Source organism: Trachurus trachurus (genome assembly GCF_905171665.1).
Source record: "Trachurus trachurus genome assembly, chromosome: 1".
NCBI classification, from domain to species: domain Eukaryota; kingdom Metazoa; phylum Chordata; class Actinopteri; order Carangiformes; family Carangidae; genus Trachurus; species Trachurus trachurus.
In genome coordinates this window covers 5,972,272-5,988,195 of record NC_139891.1, presented here as the reverse complement: position 1 = coordinate 5,988,195, position 15,924 = coordinate 5,972,272, and the positions used below count along the sequence as shown (strand labels likewise).

The 15,924-nt window shown below is 43.2% G+C and overlaps 1 protein-coding gene across 1 annotated transcript in view; it reads right to left on the bottom strand.

Annotated features, from left to right (window-relative positions):
• Positions 1–14,918, bottom strand: part of xylt1 (xylosyltransferase I) — a gene marked incomplete at both ends in the record, with an annotated part of 93,152 nt that extends 78,234 nt beyond the window's left edge. Inside the window, one exon of the mRNA XM_083993610.1 lies at positions 14,622–14,918. Within this exon, the coding sequence (XP_083849736.1) occupies positions 14,622–14,918 (297 nt within the window). The remainder of the gene's footprint in view (positions 1–14,621) is intronic.
• Between the last annotated feature and the right edge of the window lie 1,006 nt (positions 14,919–15,924).

Genomic DNA, 15,924 nt, shown 5'->3' with positions numbered 1-15,924 from the left:
AAAAAGTGTCTGAAAAGCTACTTTTAAAATGTGATGAGTCTTATTTTAAGTATAATGAGATTTATTTAGACTAGAAACGACATTTTGACTAGAACTAAGACAAATATTCTTGGTAAGATTTTGAATTTTTGCAGTGTAAACCAGGATATCAGAAGACAGGAGTGACATTCGGACAAAAGACTTTAGAAACCCTGTTGCTTTACACTTTTATGAGGCAAAACATTGTACTTCATTGTTAAAATATATTGGGATTGAAAGTGTTCAGTTGCCACCCAGCGGTGGTGATATCAATGCTTTATTACTTCAGAGGGAAGCATTCTGGATCTCCACACTCGATACTGTGACTAGAATGTTTCTTTAGTGTTTCCCTGTTTATGTCTCATCCTTTTTTATGTGTTTTCAGAATGCCCAGGATGAGGCCCCTTACCCCCATGTTTCCCCCTTTCCCCTGGAGTCCCTTCACTGGAGTTTGTCTCCCGTATTAGTTTTCATATATATTTCCGAATATTGTTTTAAAATAATTTTTGGTGTACTTGTTAGATGAAATGGATTTAAAGCAGATATCAGTGGAATGTTTTTGTTAATATAAGTCCTAAATAGTCCTATTTTCCGTCAGCAATCACTTACATGAAGTATTTCAGCCTAAACACGAGTCTCTCCGTCACTCTGCTCTGCTGTAACCCGAGGAGAAAATTTTCCTTGTGGGATACAAGTGTTATCCAATGAGGAGAGAGAACGGCATGAAGGGCTGTGTGTGCAGCCAAGGGATGCGCGTGAATGTGGTGACGTAGCACGAGGACCAATTGATGCCTGACAAGGGCGGGGGCTGCTAACTCATGGTGCGTTCAAAGAAACTCGTACTTTGTGTTTTTCCTTCCTGTGAAGTCATACCAGTTCGATCTGGTACGAGTTCACGGGTCGGAAGTTACGAGTGGCCGTTATAGGGAACTTTCACAGACAACAGGATGGTAAAAACACGAGCTACGGGTTACCTGGAACGCTACCAAGTCGTAGTTGTGACTTGAAGCTGTAACTTACGGTTTCAAAAGCCTGCCTTGAACGCAGCATTAGCCGAAACGGCCGTGAAGCTGATATCTGCTTTAACTGATGCATATTTGCCATGTATTGTATTTGTGTCTTTCTCTAATAATTCCCAAAACATTCTAAATACTTTTTAAGATACTTTTCTTGGGAACATTTGTTGAATATTTGCCATATACTTTTTTATTTATCTATATATTTGTATTTGTGTGTTTATTGTTTTCTATTTATTGGCTCATTTCCCCTAAACAGCCTCAGATTATGTTGTAATTGACTGTTGTGTGTCTTTGGGTTGCCTCACCTGAGTTGCATCCCAGGTTTGATTTGGGGGGTGGGACCTACTGCCTATTATATATGAACGAAATGTTTCCTTTGTCTCTTATCCTGACGAAGATCCATTGGGTTCGAAACGTTGATCTAATAAACACTCGAGGAGCTTTACACAGTGTGCGGACTTCACTCTTTTCTTCTTCGTCAATTTAGTTTTTTTAGTCCTGTACCTGTTACACGTTTGGATGTGCGTGCTTTACCCCACCTTTGTGCTCCTGGTGCTTTAACATGAATACTGAGGAGCAGATATTCATGTGGCGCACTGTGTTTTAGAATTGTATTTACTCTCAGTCTCAGTGTATGGATGTTGTGCATGAGCCACAGGGAGAGGGAGAATATAGAGGCCTGTATGTGTGTGTGTTTGAGAGGGAGATTGTGTGGGTGAGTGTTTTTTTTTGTGATGCAGGAAGAAGTGTATTTTTTTATTTTATGCATTCTGTAGGTGTGCGCCTTTCAGCACGGAGGGGACTCTGAAGAGTGTGTGGGTGAGCGCATGGACGCGTCAGCCTCTGTGTGGATGTTTGCAGGTGTGTGAGCTTGTACATTTAAATGGAACATCCCAGCTGTCTCTTGTGTAGCTTCCAAACAGCGCGTATACGCCGGCTGCCCTGAGGCCAAGGCAGCCTCGGCTGAACCGCTTGGTTGACCCGACGACGCTGGGGGATTCACTAGCACGACCTTGACCGTGAACCTCCACCTTGATTCTCTCACCTACAATACACATGGTCACTGTGTCATGAGTGTGTAATGGGTGGAATATGAGATGATTCTCTGGCGATCAGATGCTGGGTCAAACAGCAGCTGTCTGCTTAAATACCACAGTATTTTCCACACCGATACCAATCTTAGCAATGTTTCCTTTAGATATGCATCTTTAAAGCTCCAGTATGTAACTTATTTGGCTTTTTATTAGCAAAAATCAAATATTGCTTTAATAAATACGTATTTCACTGAAGTCAAATCACACCCGCATACAAATGAAAGCTTTCTCGTACCTTAGAATGAGTTGTTACAAGTCGTTACAAATACATAAGTGGGCAATGCACCGAACCGAGGCGGCCATGTGTCGGCCATTTTTTTGCCACGTTGAGTGGCAGTGTGACCGTAGGTAACCATAGAAACTCAGCGGAGCTGTCGGCTCGGGAGAAAGTTTTCCAAGTAGTGCCTGTTAAAACTGTCACCACTGTGTAGTGTGAGGAAGGACGGAGGCACTGATGTTGCATTCAGGTGCAGTCAGGCAGACGGCCGTCGGCAAACCAACCGGATGTCATTTTACTCCACCAGAGAAAGACGGTAAAGCGTGGGTCAGGTAAACAATACGACATCACCATGACAACATATTGTCACGCCTGTATTGTTTTGCCTCGTGCTGGCGGACCACTTGTTTACATAGACGCTTGTTTATCCTGTTACATGCAGCGTCTGTTGTCTGTCTGACGTCTGCCCGATTTCACGTGAATGCAACATCAAGAATACGTTCAGATATGCAACTGCACAGCTACTGTAGGGTAACTCCTACATATTATACCTTTAAAGCAGAACTTATCAATATTTTATATAAATGATGTATCAATGTGAAAGATGAAAGCAGTGTTACCTATAACTCAGCCCCCCCACCCCCACCCCAGATCTATGAAACATTTCAGGATCTTTCAGCTCTCTGTTTTGGTTTCCTATCACATATTTGCAGTTTTCATTTTAGTCATTTTTGTAAAAAATAATGATGTTATTCCATTCCTCCTCATCACTTTGCCATGGCCCTGAGCCAGGTCATGACATGGGAATGAACCTTCACAGTGTCACACTTACCTGTAAAATGCTAAAAGGAAACATCACCTAATGTAGCTTTAAATTTGAAAAAAGATTATACCAAATTTTCAAAGCCAACGTGTAATAGTTTGATATTCAGTGGTGTGGGCACATTTCCGTCAGCACCAAAAAAAAGCTGTGAGGTTCAACTCCCAGTGATAAATAATGTTACTTCAAAGGGAAATTTGAATATATGCCTTATGCATAATTTTATAAACATTTATCTATATTTATGGATGACACGTTTGTCATGTTTAAAAATCTTAGGATTCTGGGTTATAAAGAACAGCATCACTGGCCTGTCCGGGAGTCTGCAGTGTTGAGTAATTTCATGAATCATAACAAAAGTTCTCCTTGTTTAAAAGCACGAGCCGCGCTGCAGCATGTCATCCAGATGTGGACAATACAAAGAAAGAGTGCATCAGGAGTGTGTGTCCATCAGGGCGAATGATTAAACCAATGGAATCACAACCTGTTTCAGTTGGCAATTGAGAACTGGGATTATTGGGCAGATTTGCTAAACCGTGGCTCATCAGTATAATCCTGAATGAGAGCTCTGATTTAGAGATGCTTGATAAAACCAGCTTGATCAGTGTCTTCACATCAGCTTACCTCTAAATCCTAAACTTCTCCAACAGAGGGGAAAATTACAGACCTGATCCCTGCATGTGTGGAGGCCATTTGGACTCAGGTTAGTTTCCAGAAATGGTCTGCAACCACACAGTCTGTGCCAGCCGGGCCCGAGCTACACTAACAAGCCTTCAAACCAAACCGGGTTCCCCTAAGGATTATGCTGGGATTTGAGTCGACGTCGGATTTGTAGAAGGGATGAGACGTTTATCTTTTCTTTTTTCACCCCCCCCCAACATTTCTTCCTCCAGCTTTCCTCTGTCTTGCATATCTGTCTCTCTTTCTGTGCCAGTTTCGATCTCTCTTTCTTTCTTTCGCTCTCCTCCTATACGTCTCTTAATCACACATAGAGACAAGTCTTCTGGGCTGTTGGCATTCAGCTCCAGTAGTGAGAAAAAAGTAAAAAGAAAGAGGAGGAGGAGAAGGCGGAGGAAGAAATAAGTGCGACTGTCAGTTCCTCTCCTCTTGCTCCACAGGACTGGAAGGACAAAAGCTCTCCCTGACAGGCCCGATCGCCCCATCTCTACCCGACCGACATGTCATCACCCTGTGTCTTCACCATACTGTACTGCCACGCACTCCTTTCTCTTCACATCACAAACCCGCTGTCTTATTAGAATAATACAATACACGGGGATTAGTGTATGGTGTGTTGAGGAGGAGATAGCAAGGCGGTAGCTCATGCTCAGTGTCATTAGTCTGTGTGGGTGTGATTACATGTTCATGTGCATTTGCGTGTTACATGTGGACGAGTGTGTTGCATGTCAATGTAGCAGCGCTGCAGCGATTTCAGAGAAGTGCGCAATCTGCCGAGTGCTTTTCCCCCAACAACGAGGCTGTCAAGTGCCTTTCAATGCAGCGTGACTATTACGGTTGAGAGACAAACTCACTCCATACCGTCTGATGATGATCCCATATAGAAGTCTATTCATGGTGAATGCTGCGGGGGCTACAATGTAGATGCTGCAGATACAATTCACACTCTGATTAAGGCTGAGGCAGCAGCAGCAGTAAGGAGATGCAAGAGGAGTTCAACTGAGAGCAACTGGACTTGGTTGTCGATAATTGAAGATGTCTGACCCGTCATCCGAGAGAGCCCTCTTCACTTCTTCTCCATCTACGTCTGTTGCTACAGGCGATTTGACCTGATGGGGATGAGTTCAAGCAGCTTCTCATCTTGTCACACTTTAGAGCACAACAGCAACAACACACAAACGGAAAATCCATTTATGTTCCATTGTAGAGAAAACAAATGCAGCTTACTAAAATAAAGAATTTGTAATTTTGTTAAAACACAATCAATCAATAAAATATTCCACTTTTTGTCTTACCCCAGACTGTGTCTCGGGAATAAATAAAGATCGGTATCAGGGGTGATTTTTATTTTAGCTGGAGTAACTTCCCTCTTTCAAGCTCATTAGGTATTGTTGAATTCAAAAAGTGCACTAGTCGAATATGTCTTCGAAACATGAATTTGTATAAAGGCATAATTAGAGATTAAGTTAGAGTAAATAAGAGTAAGCTCTTAAAAACTCAACAAAACTCAACAATTTAGTATAGGGACAGGTTCATCTATGCAGCAGAGTTTGCGATTTTCTGATGGTGCCCAAAATACAGTGGTCCTACATTTCCCATACTGCAGCAGGACAGAGATGCTCCTTATCCAGTAAACGTGAAAAACACAAGCTTCTTTGTGAAGCTAACATTTTAAGTCTCCAGCCTAATGACATCACTATGACACCATTAGCATCACTTTCTATCAATAAAGCTGCTGTGGTAAAACGGGAGACACCACACAAATGTTTCATAAACCTACCATTTGGAAAACTGGTGACGTTCTCCTATATGGCTATTTGTTTATCATATTAAATGTAAAATAAAATAAAATAAAAATGTAAAATATTAAAATGTGTAAAATAAATCCAATGTAAATCATAAAATTAGGAAAATCATTCTCCTTGATTATCTTAAGAGTTAAACATTCAAAAGCTCAGCTCATCATGTGGTGTGGCTTCATTTGATTTGACTGACAGTCTTGGCCCAAATGAACAACCTCACCACCGTCATCAGACTTTGATTCAAATGTTGTGTTGCTAAATCATGATTGGTGCGCACTGCGCAGAGATATGCGAGAAAAAAAAAAAAAAAAAAAAAACACCCAGAGAGAAGATCAAGAGTGAAAACAGCAATTTCATGAAACTGCTTTAACTTTGTCAGATTATTTCATGTTCATGTGGAGAAGTTTCCAGGGGTTTAAAGTTCAGTTTTCTTACTTCAAAAGGAGCTTTTCTTCACCAGTCCGGACTGAGCTGTGAGACACACGCTGTGTAACCCCTACGGCTACTGAAAACCAGAACCACTGCTTTCTAGTTCATTTTTAAAATAACGTTACTTTTTTTATTGAGACGTTTCATGCGATCGTCATTAATCATGATCTTTGCAACATTATGTAAGTCAGCTACAGTGCCTTAGAGTACATGTAGCTCATCTCTTTTTATAAAATACAGTAGATCTATTTAAAGGGATAATCCTGAAACTACTAAACAGTAGGAGAGTTGAGCTATTGGTCTAATAACCTCTCCATATGGTGATGGTCTGGCCCAAACCTGTGTCTGTGTGTGTGTGTGTGTGTGTGTGTGTGTGTGTGTGTGTGTGTGTGTGTGTGTGTGTGTGTGTGTGTGTGTGTGTGTGTGTGTGTGTGTGTGTGTGGCCATTAAATATCAACATGCCCTGACTTCAGATAAAACTAATTCAGCCCCACCCTCCCCACCCCTTCCAGCCTTGTCTTCCTATCTCTCTCTATGTCTCTCTCTCTATTTCTCTCACTGGGCTGTCTGCTAAGCCTCTTACCTATGGGATTATTGGCAACGCTAGGTATTATATAGCTTCATTCATCTGGATGATGCGTTATTAATGTGTTGGGGAATAAAACCATCTGTAACAGCAGCTGAGGATGATGGGGGGTGGGGGGTGGGGCTGGAGTTGACACAGAGTGACACAACTCTAATTGGTGGAAATGGTGAGATTTGTTTGAATAGACTTGACAGGAGAGGGATGAACAGTAATCATGATCTTTGATTTTGCAGTTTTACAGATGAGGCATACAGAGGCATCAAGCTGAGCACAAAGCAGAGAGGAGAGTAAGTTGTGTGTTTGTTAAACCCGTCTCACACACACACACACACACACACACACACACACACACACACACACACACACACACACACACACACACATCACTCGGTAAATGCGCTGTTACAAATGACTCAGGGTTAATTTTCTTTGAAGGTCGCTCTGTAAATTTCCCTACTTTGCCCCTATTAAACACAACATCTTTGTTCAAATTGCATCCGTTTAAGTAGTTGGGTTTTAGTGTTCACGTAATAGACAGGTGACAACATGTCCAAATGAATGAGTGAATGGAGAAACAAGCCTGGTGCTACGTATGCTTCGGTCTTCATAGTCACCACATCTCAACTGAACTGAACTGAAAACCTATAGGAGATTGTGTTAGGAGAAGCGCTCTATTGCCAAAGCAGCAAAGTGAGTGAATATCCTTGTGAAGAAATGTGTTGATCCTCCCTGTGGAGTTCTCCAGACATGGAGAACAGAATCAGAGCAGATGGTGCAGTACTATCTGTGCATCTTAAGTTATTTTAATTAATCCATAGTTAAGTCCATAAGATACCAAAATACTTGCAATAGTATGTGGTTGGACTGTGTTTCTGACTATTTGTGTTCTGCCTACTGTCAGCTGGTTTCAGTGCTTTCCATCTTTTATCTCTTTTCTTATATCAATTTTTCTCAGTGCTTGTAAATACAGTATTATAAGATAAGATAACACACCCCAATTCCAAATAAAGCTGATCTCACTTACATGTTTTTTTTTTAATCTAACATAGTGACTGGAAAGTGGCCCAAGTCATTTCCAAGCTGCTGCTAAAATCCTGACTCTATCACCACACTGTCATCTGACAAAAATCACCAAACACACAAGTTAGAAACAAATACAGCTGTGATTTCAACTATGTTTGCTTTTAAATGATCACTCAGACAAAAAGTCAGATACTCATTAGCCTACTGTCTATGTCAGCTACCGCACTGTTAGTATAAGTGATGTGCACAGACAGTTCATCACACTATATTGATCTGCTTTTTGATATTTTTTTCAACACAAGTTATTTTCCTACAGAAAAACAAGTAATTCCACCCACTTGACCACAAATATTTTGATGTAAATCTACATGCACACCAGGAATCACTATGAGGCAACAACACTTTCGCCTCCATTAAAGCCACGCTGCCTTCGTAATGCAATGTTCAAAGTAAAGCATCTGTTGAATAAGTATAAATTATAAGCTTTCAGCCACGTCGTATGGTCAAATACAATACCTTTTTGGGGGCTGATTAATCTGTAACCATGGCATCTGATCTGGCTAGTGGGGCAAATCTGCTTGGCTTGTTGAGCTGAGACTACTTTAGAGATTGGGTTGTTAAAGGCTAAAAACACTTGATGATGCAGTTATCCATTTGCCCTAATAAATATAATACAATAATGTAAGCAGTTGCATGCGTAGTATTTCATCTAACATGTTTCTAACAAAGCATGTTGAACTGTGTGAATGGCAATAAGAGACAGCAGAGGACAGACACACTACATGGATAGAGCACTGAGGAGACCTGCAGCACATTTAGCACCTGTGCTAGTAGGAGTGTTTAGCAGGGAAGTGTCTGTGTGTGATGTTTGAGCTGCCATGGATACCCAAACTTCTGCAGTCTACCAACTGTACATAGTCTGAAGTTTTAGGATTCCATACCAACACTGATATTTTGCATATGAGTGGGATCGGCTTAGTGAAATAACATGACAAGGTTTTAACGGCACACTGCATTATGATAATAATGAAATGTTTTTTGTTTTTTTGTTGTTGCAGGTTTTGAAGAAGGATGGTGTCATGTATACAAATTACACTTCGACATCAAAGTGTCTTGGGTTTTCGATGTGTCTCTTTCAAGTCTGAGGTGCGTACTTCTTCCCTCAGATCTGAATATGTTCCCAACTCTCTCTGAGACTTCCGGCACTTGAAAAAGAAGCTCTCTCTCTCTCTATCTATCAGTGTGTGTGTGTGTGTGTGTGTGTGTGAAATCAAAACGACAGATGGATGGACTGATAGGCAGGCTGTACTTTACTTTTCCCTCATTACAGGTTTTACAGAGTAACACTTTCCTGATGTAATGATTTGAATGTTTGAAATTCTAAATAACACAGTGCATCTTCTGGGTGTCTCTGGACTGCAATTATGTATATTCAGAGGTCTGTTTAAAGCAAAATAGCTCACACTCCAAGACGATTTACTTTCCTGGGAGTGCCAATTTATCTGCCAATTACCACTGCTAAAGCGTCTTTGCTTTGGTCGGAAATGCGGCACTGACAGTGACTTGCACGTGAAAAAAACACCGGAACAAACTGTATGTGAGAAAGGTGTGAGAAAGGCCACTTTGTTACAATGTGAATAGAAAAGAAGTGAAATATGAGAAAGCTGACCCTAAAAAAAACGTCAAACGACACAGTAGCATATTTAAAAGCTACTACTTCTGGCATAGTCACCATACAAAAAGAATCAGAAGTGGAGATCTGGGAATTAAAGGGATAGTTCACCCAAAATTCAAATTTCACTCATTATCTACTCACCCTCATGTCGAATAAGAGCTGTGAGAATTTTCAGAGTCCTCCGTTCCTTCTCTGAGTTACGGGGGGGTCCGTGCAGCAGTATTTGTCCATATAATGGTTGTGAATGGATACCAACTTTCTTTGTCCAAAAAGACACACCAAAAAACATCCAAATACCTCCATACTGCTCGTCTGTAATGTCCGTCTTGAATTGAAGCCCCGACATGAGAAATTGTTCCGAAAAAAATTAAATAAGTCTATATTTTAAGCTTGTTTGTAGCGGAAGCTCCCAGTGTCTCGGTTCACTGCTCTTCCTGTGTCCGGCAGAACAATTTCTCAAGTCGGGGCTTCAATACAAGAGGGACATTACAGACGAGCAGTATGGAGGTATTTGGATGTTTTTTGGTGTGTCTTTTTGGACAAAGAAAGTTGGTATCCATTCACAACCATTATATGGACAAATACTGCTGCACGGACCCCCCGTAACTCAGAGAAGGAACGGAGGACTTTGAAAATTCTCACAGCTCTTAGTCGACATGAGGGTGAGTAGATAATGAGTGAAATTTGAATTTTGGGTGAACTATCCCTTTAACACGTGAACTGTTCATATGGAATCTAACACAACTTGACAACACATAATCCTGAACTGGTGTATTTTAAACATAGCCACGCACGCACATACAGACACACACTCAGAGACCTGGAAGCTACGGATGTGTCACCCGTGACTGTGCGCTCCTGCGTCACAGCACTACTGTATGTGCCCTGTCCAGAAAATGGAACAGTGAAAATGATGGCTCTCATATCGTTTGTGTATATGAATGTGAGTGTGTAAGTGTATGTGGGTGTGTTTGTGTGTAGCTGCTTCTCTGCATCCACGTATGATACATAATTTTGGATGTTTGTGTGAGGTTCGTTGTGTGTGTGTGAGTCAACGCTGTGATCATGGACACAGTGGGATGATTCACGTTGTGGTTGTGGTGGTGGTTTGAGAAAAGACTGGTACAGTAGCAGCAACGGATTTCAGCACAGCTCCCAAATGCAAAACACACGTATATGTAAAGAACATTGTACCGCACAGGATCATAATTCAAATGGAAATCCCGGCACCACTGAAGTGTTCACCAAGTCATTTCATCCCCAGCCCCTTTCATGTTAATTCTTCTTAAAAAACACATGTCTGAGATGCATTCTTCTCCTCCAAAGCCGAACATTAAAGTAGCCACTGCTACATAAGAACAAGAAGCACTTCAAAAAACAAAACAAAAACTTTGATGAGAACACTAATAATAGGCAATTTGTGGTCCCATATGGGAACCCCCACGGAGCCGATCGGCCACGAGTTGAAGACGAGCTTCCATTTTTTTGCTTCCCTAATTTTTTTTCCCCTCTCAGACACAAAATGAACAAGATCTTCTGTCAGTTACAATCTATTCAAGTGAAATATCTGCTGGCACTTGTTCCTTTGTATAAATTAGGTCTGCAGCAGAGCTAGGAGTACCACTGTCAGGGAAATAAATGTGGATTAATAAAATGTAATGTATAATATTCTGTGGTTAAGCCTGTCATGTATGTACAGCGCTATCATAATACTGTGGAAGAATGGAGAAAGAAGTGAGGTCAGTGTGCATTTTCTGATGATTTGTAATGCCATCTTCGCCATAGGAAACCATTAGGAAAACTCTGTGCGAAGGGAAAAAGTGTACATCAGAGCTAATGTTTCGTGTATTACCATGACTAACAGGAAAACTCTTTACAACATGTGTGAGCACCCGCTGGGCACATGGGGGATCATGACACTATATGACTACAACGGCAGATGGAAAGAAAACGCTGACGACCAGATGTGGAGCTGGAGGCAGACGCTTTTTTTTTTTTTTTTTTTTTTTTTTTAAAGCTTTGCTCAGTCTCAATCCAAAGGTAGACTGGTTTAATTCTGGCACATTAACAGTTTTTCACATCCATTACCAGGACCGCCTTAATAAGCACTTATTAATAATTATTGTGAGGCTATCTCCTGTAATAAACTGATGTCAGCCAAAACAAGACAGACTAATTAATAAGTAGAGATTTCTGACTGGGGGAGGGGTGTGTATGTGTGTGTGTGTGTGTGTGTGCAACAGGTAGCCACAGTCTGTGTGGAGAGACTTAACCCCTCGCAGCTATTATCATTCACGTGATTACATCCAGATACATACGGCGGTGGGGATGAGAACAACAAGCTGTGGTGTCTGTTGAGCAACAACAGAAAACGCCTCTGCTCTCTGTCACCATTTCCTCAAGAGACACAACAGGAGACAACCACTAATGACAACTGCAGCTCCTGCCTGCTGGGATGACACACTGAAAGCTATGCATAATGTTTCCATCCAACACAAGTTATCAACACGCAAAGAAATTCTGCCATTGTCATCCCGTAGCTTCTGGCTGGCTCTGTTCTGGATCAAAGTGCTGCTGCGCTCCGCTCTCACAGGCGCGGTGCCTCATATAGCATCAGTTGGCGCTTGATGCGTCATCCTAAGGCTGGACATGCCTTGCCAAACCACACACACACACACACACACGTACCACCCACAAGGGGGAGAAAGAATGAAAATGCAGTGATTAACCAGTTGAGGGAACATATGAGGCCAAGGGCGACCAATTGAATGTTCAGGGTCCGGGGGCCACAGAAATGCAGTCTGGCGGCTGGCAGCAGGCAAGCTGACTGACTGGTGGACTGACTGGCGTGCAGGCTGTGCCAAGCGCCTGGAGGTGATGGGGAGGAAAGCCCTTCTTTAAAAAAGGTCATGGCTGGAGATCCCCACCCCCCCCCCGTGTGATTTAAAGCCGCAGTATGTAACTTATTTGGCTTTTTATTAGCAAAAATCGAATATTTCTTTCATAAATACGTATTTCACTGAAGTGGAATCACACCCGCATACAAATGAAAGCTTTCTCGTACCTTAGAATGAGTTGTTACAAGTCGTTACAAATACATAAGTGGCCGACGCACCGAACCGAGGCCGCCATGTTGCATCTCCATTTTTTACGTTTAGGTGCAGTCAGGCAGACGGCCGTCGGCAAACCAACCGGATTTCTCGACGAGAGAAAGGCGGTAAAACGTGGGTCAGGTAAACAATACGGCATCACCATGACAACATATTATCACGCCTGTATTGTTTTGCCTCGTGCTGGCGGACCACTTGTTTACATAGACGCTTGTTTATCCTGTTACATGCAGCGTCTGTTGTCTGTCTGACGTCTGCCCGATTTCACGTGAATGCAACATCAAGAATACGTTCCGATATGCAACCGCACCGCTAGATGGGGGGAAATCCTACATATTAAAGCAGAAATTATCAATATTTTATATAAATGATGTATCAATGTGAAAGATGAAAGCAGTGTTACCTAACTCAGCCCCCCCATCAAGAATACGTTCTGATATGCAACCGCACCGCTAGATGGGGGGAATTCCTATTATACCTTTAATAGTGAAACACATTCAAGGCAATTTGGTGTAGACGCAGTGTGAACAGGTTTCGACAAAACTGAGCCACAGTCTCTTATGTACCCTGCTAATAATATCCTGAAGTGCTCTAATGTTAACCCACACACGAGGACCACAGCATCAAGTCCCAGCAGGACCATTACAGGGATAAAATATTAGTGATGTTTTGTTGGATTGCTCTCAATAGTGTCAAAATATAGATAAGTGCCTCAAATACAAGCCGTCCTTGGCATGACTTTGCACTGTGGAGATGCCGGCAGGTGGGACAAACAGTGCTACCAGATGAAGTGAGTGAGTCAGTGTAGAATCAGCGGAGGAGACAGATGATACAGCGCTCGGCTCTGAGTGACTGACTGTGCGTGGAGGCCACAGTGTATCACACTACATCAGAGCTGGTTATCTACTGGTTGCATGGCGGCTGAAGAGTAAGGCTGTAGTTGAATGGCTGGCATGAAGCTTTATGAAGGGAAAAATGCTGAACACTTGCCAGGAACAACTGCGTCCAATTTCTTTAGGGCAGCCTTACTGCTTGAGAGACCATGCGAGCAAGAAGCTCAATTTTCGAGAATTTAATTCCAGACATCAGGTTGTGAAAATTAATCACATGCTGCGCGGAAGCACTGTACAAATACAAAAGCTGCTCGGTGTGTAAGCCTCTGGGGCACGGAGAGCAGTCAGTGGAGTCTCCAAATAAACATTTGGATTTCGGGGGTGCAGTTTTTATTCTTTCTGTTTCTTACATTTCCAGTGTGCAGAGCATGGCATTAGTCTCTCTGCCTCTGAATGGGCACAGTCCCACGGGCTATCTTTAATTTAATTTATTCATTTTGAGAACAAGTTGTTCATTATGCAGGCCTGCATGTGCGCTTTTTGCTCCACAATCATATCTATCTTGACCTTTGTGTTTTATGTTGCCACTACCAATAAAACCGCTTGTATCCTAGCAAACAGCAGATGACTGTAATCTTTGTACACTCATCAAAAGCAACCCAGCAAATTAGGTTATGTTTCAATTTGGCCTTGCTCAGACAGTGCTGCTGAGCCATGCAGCTGCTGTGTTTGATTTTTAAAATACCAAATAGACCGTGACAGGTATTTTGCTACAACCCCAGTCAGTGACTCTGCTATTCAGGCACCTCCACAGCTATATACTATCTCATGAAAGGATTTGCCCTGCCATGCTATCATTCTGCCCCGGAGTGAACTACACGCTGACTTCAGATTTCATACTCAGCTCTGGTATTTTTTTTTTTTTTTTTTTTTTGTAAACTGGAGTCTGGGGCTGGAGTGCGTTCATTCAATCGGCGCATTGTTGGTTGTTGTCCTCAGTGAGCTCTCAGCTGAGGATGCCCGCGTCTCCACGCATCGGGAGGAGTGGAGAGAGGGCTCGTTTGCATCTGTCTCGCTTCTTCAGACATCCTATCATTTCCCTGCGAGGCAGCGTTCAAGTGACAACAATCAAACACTCATTCATTCAGAGGCCCGGCCGTGTGCTTGTCTCCCAAAAGCGCAGACAGGAGATGTTTTGACCTGCCTGCCAGTGCCAACCCCTCCGGGCTTCATCCCCGGCGACACACTGTCTCTTTTTTTCCTCTTCTTTTTAGTAGGGGTAATGATACGGATGCATCGGCAGTGCCACTGTCTTACCGGCTGCTGTATGTGGCGAGACGTTCCCCTCCCAGGCGGAGGAAGATGCTGCTGCCGCTGCCGCTGCTGCTGCTGTTGGACCCCGTGCTGGAAATAGTCGCTGCCAGCGGCTTTGTTGCCCGCGACCCGGTCCCTCTTCTCCCGCACGTTGGAGCCTCCGTTTTCCCGGTCTTCGCCGGAGTCGAGGCTGCTGAAGTTCCACACAATCAGCGTCTGCACCAGCAGCACCGTGAGGGCTGCGATCAGGGCGGACCGAGACCGGCGGGCCAACCTGCGAGCACACAAGCCGCCAACCATCTTCACACCGGGGCTGCACGGAGCTGGAGGACCGTCTGTGGCTGTGCGCAGCGCGACGGGAGGAAGGAGTGGAAGTAGAGGGAGGAGGAGGAGGAGGGGGGAGGAGGAGGAGGAGGAGGTGGTGGTGGTGGTGGAAGAGGAGGAGGAGGAGGGGGGAGAAGGAGGGAGGGAGGCGAGGAGGAGCGTCGAGAAGGAGAGGCACAGGGCCACCGTGTGGTCAGAGTCGGTGAGAGGGTGTCGTGAGGAAGAAATTATAGGCTGTATTTTCCTGAGAAAAGATTCTGACAATGACCAAACCTGCAAATGCTGAAATTAGCATCGCCCGATATCATTAGTCCATTACAAGACAGAGAACAGCAGTTATTACCGAGGCTCCAGGGGTTTGTGACAGACACTAACTGATCCCAACAGGGGTGTAGCTATAGGAACCGAGTCCCCTGATGTATTATTTCCGCGGGCACCTTTTGACTAATTCATACAACCCAGTGGAATTTCTGTCTTTGCCTCTGTGTTTTGGAAAGATTATCTCCATTTTACACCCCACTTGCTGGACCCCAGCTGGAATCCAGCAGGAAAATTAACTTTTTTCCCCCTGCTTTCCAGGAGGTATGTTACAGCTGGGCTGTGGAGCTGGTTAGAATTAAATGCTTCGCCTGAAGACACTTCAGCATGTGGGTTGGTCATCTGACTGATCTTTCCCCCCATTTGGACAAAAATGCCACCCAGTTGGTCACCCTAATCGTTCCCTGAATAAGGTCAGGATGGGCCATATTTATGAGAAAATCTAAGTAATCAATAAAAACCTTTTAGGCACAGGGATACATTACCTTTATCTTATAGGAGTGCATGGTCTCAGACTTCTGGAGCCCATGCATCTCCATCAAAAACTCCAATTCAAGACCCCCCTCCAATGAAAATCAAAGTTTGACCTTGTTACAGTAAGTGCATAGATGCTTGTTTTTATCTTTTTTTCCCCCTGTGATTTAAGAAATATCACATGATCAGT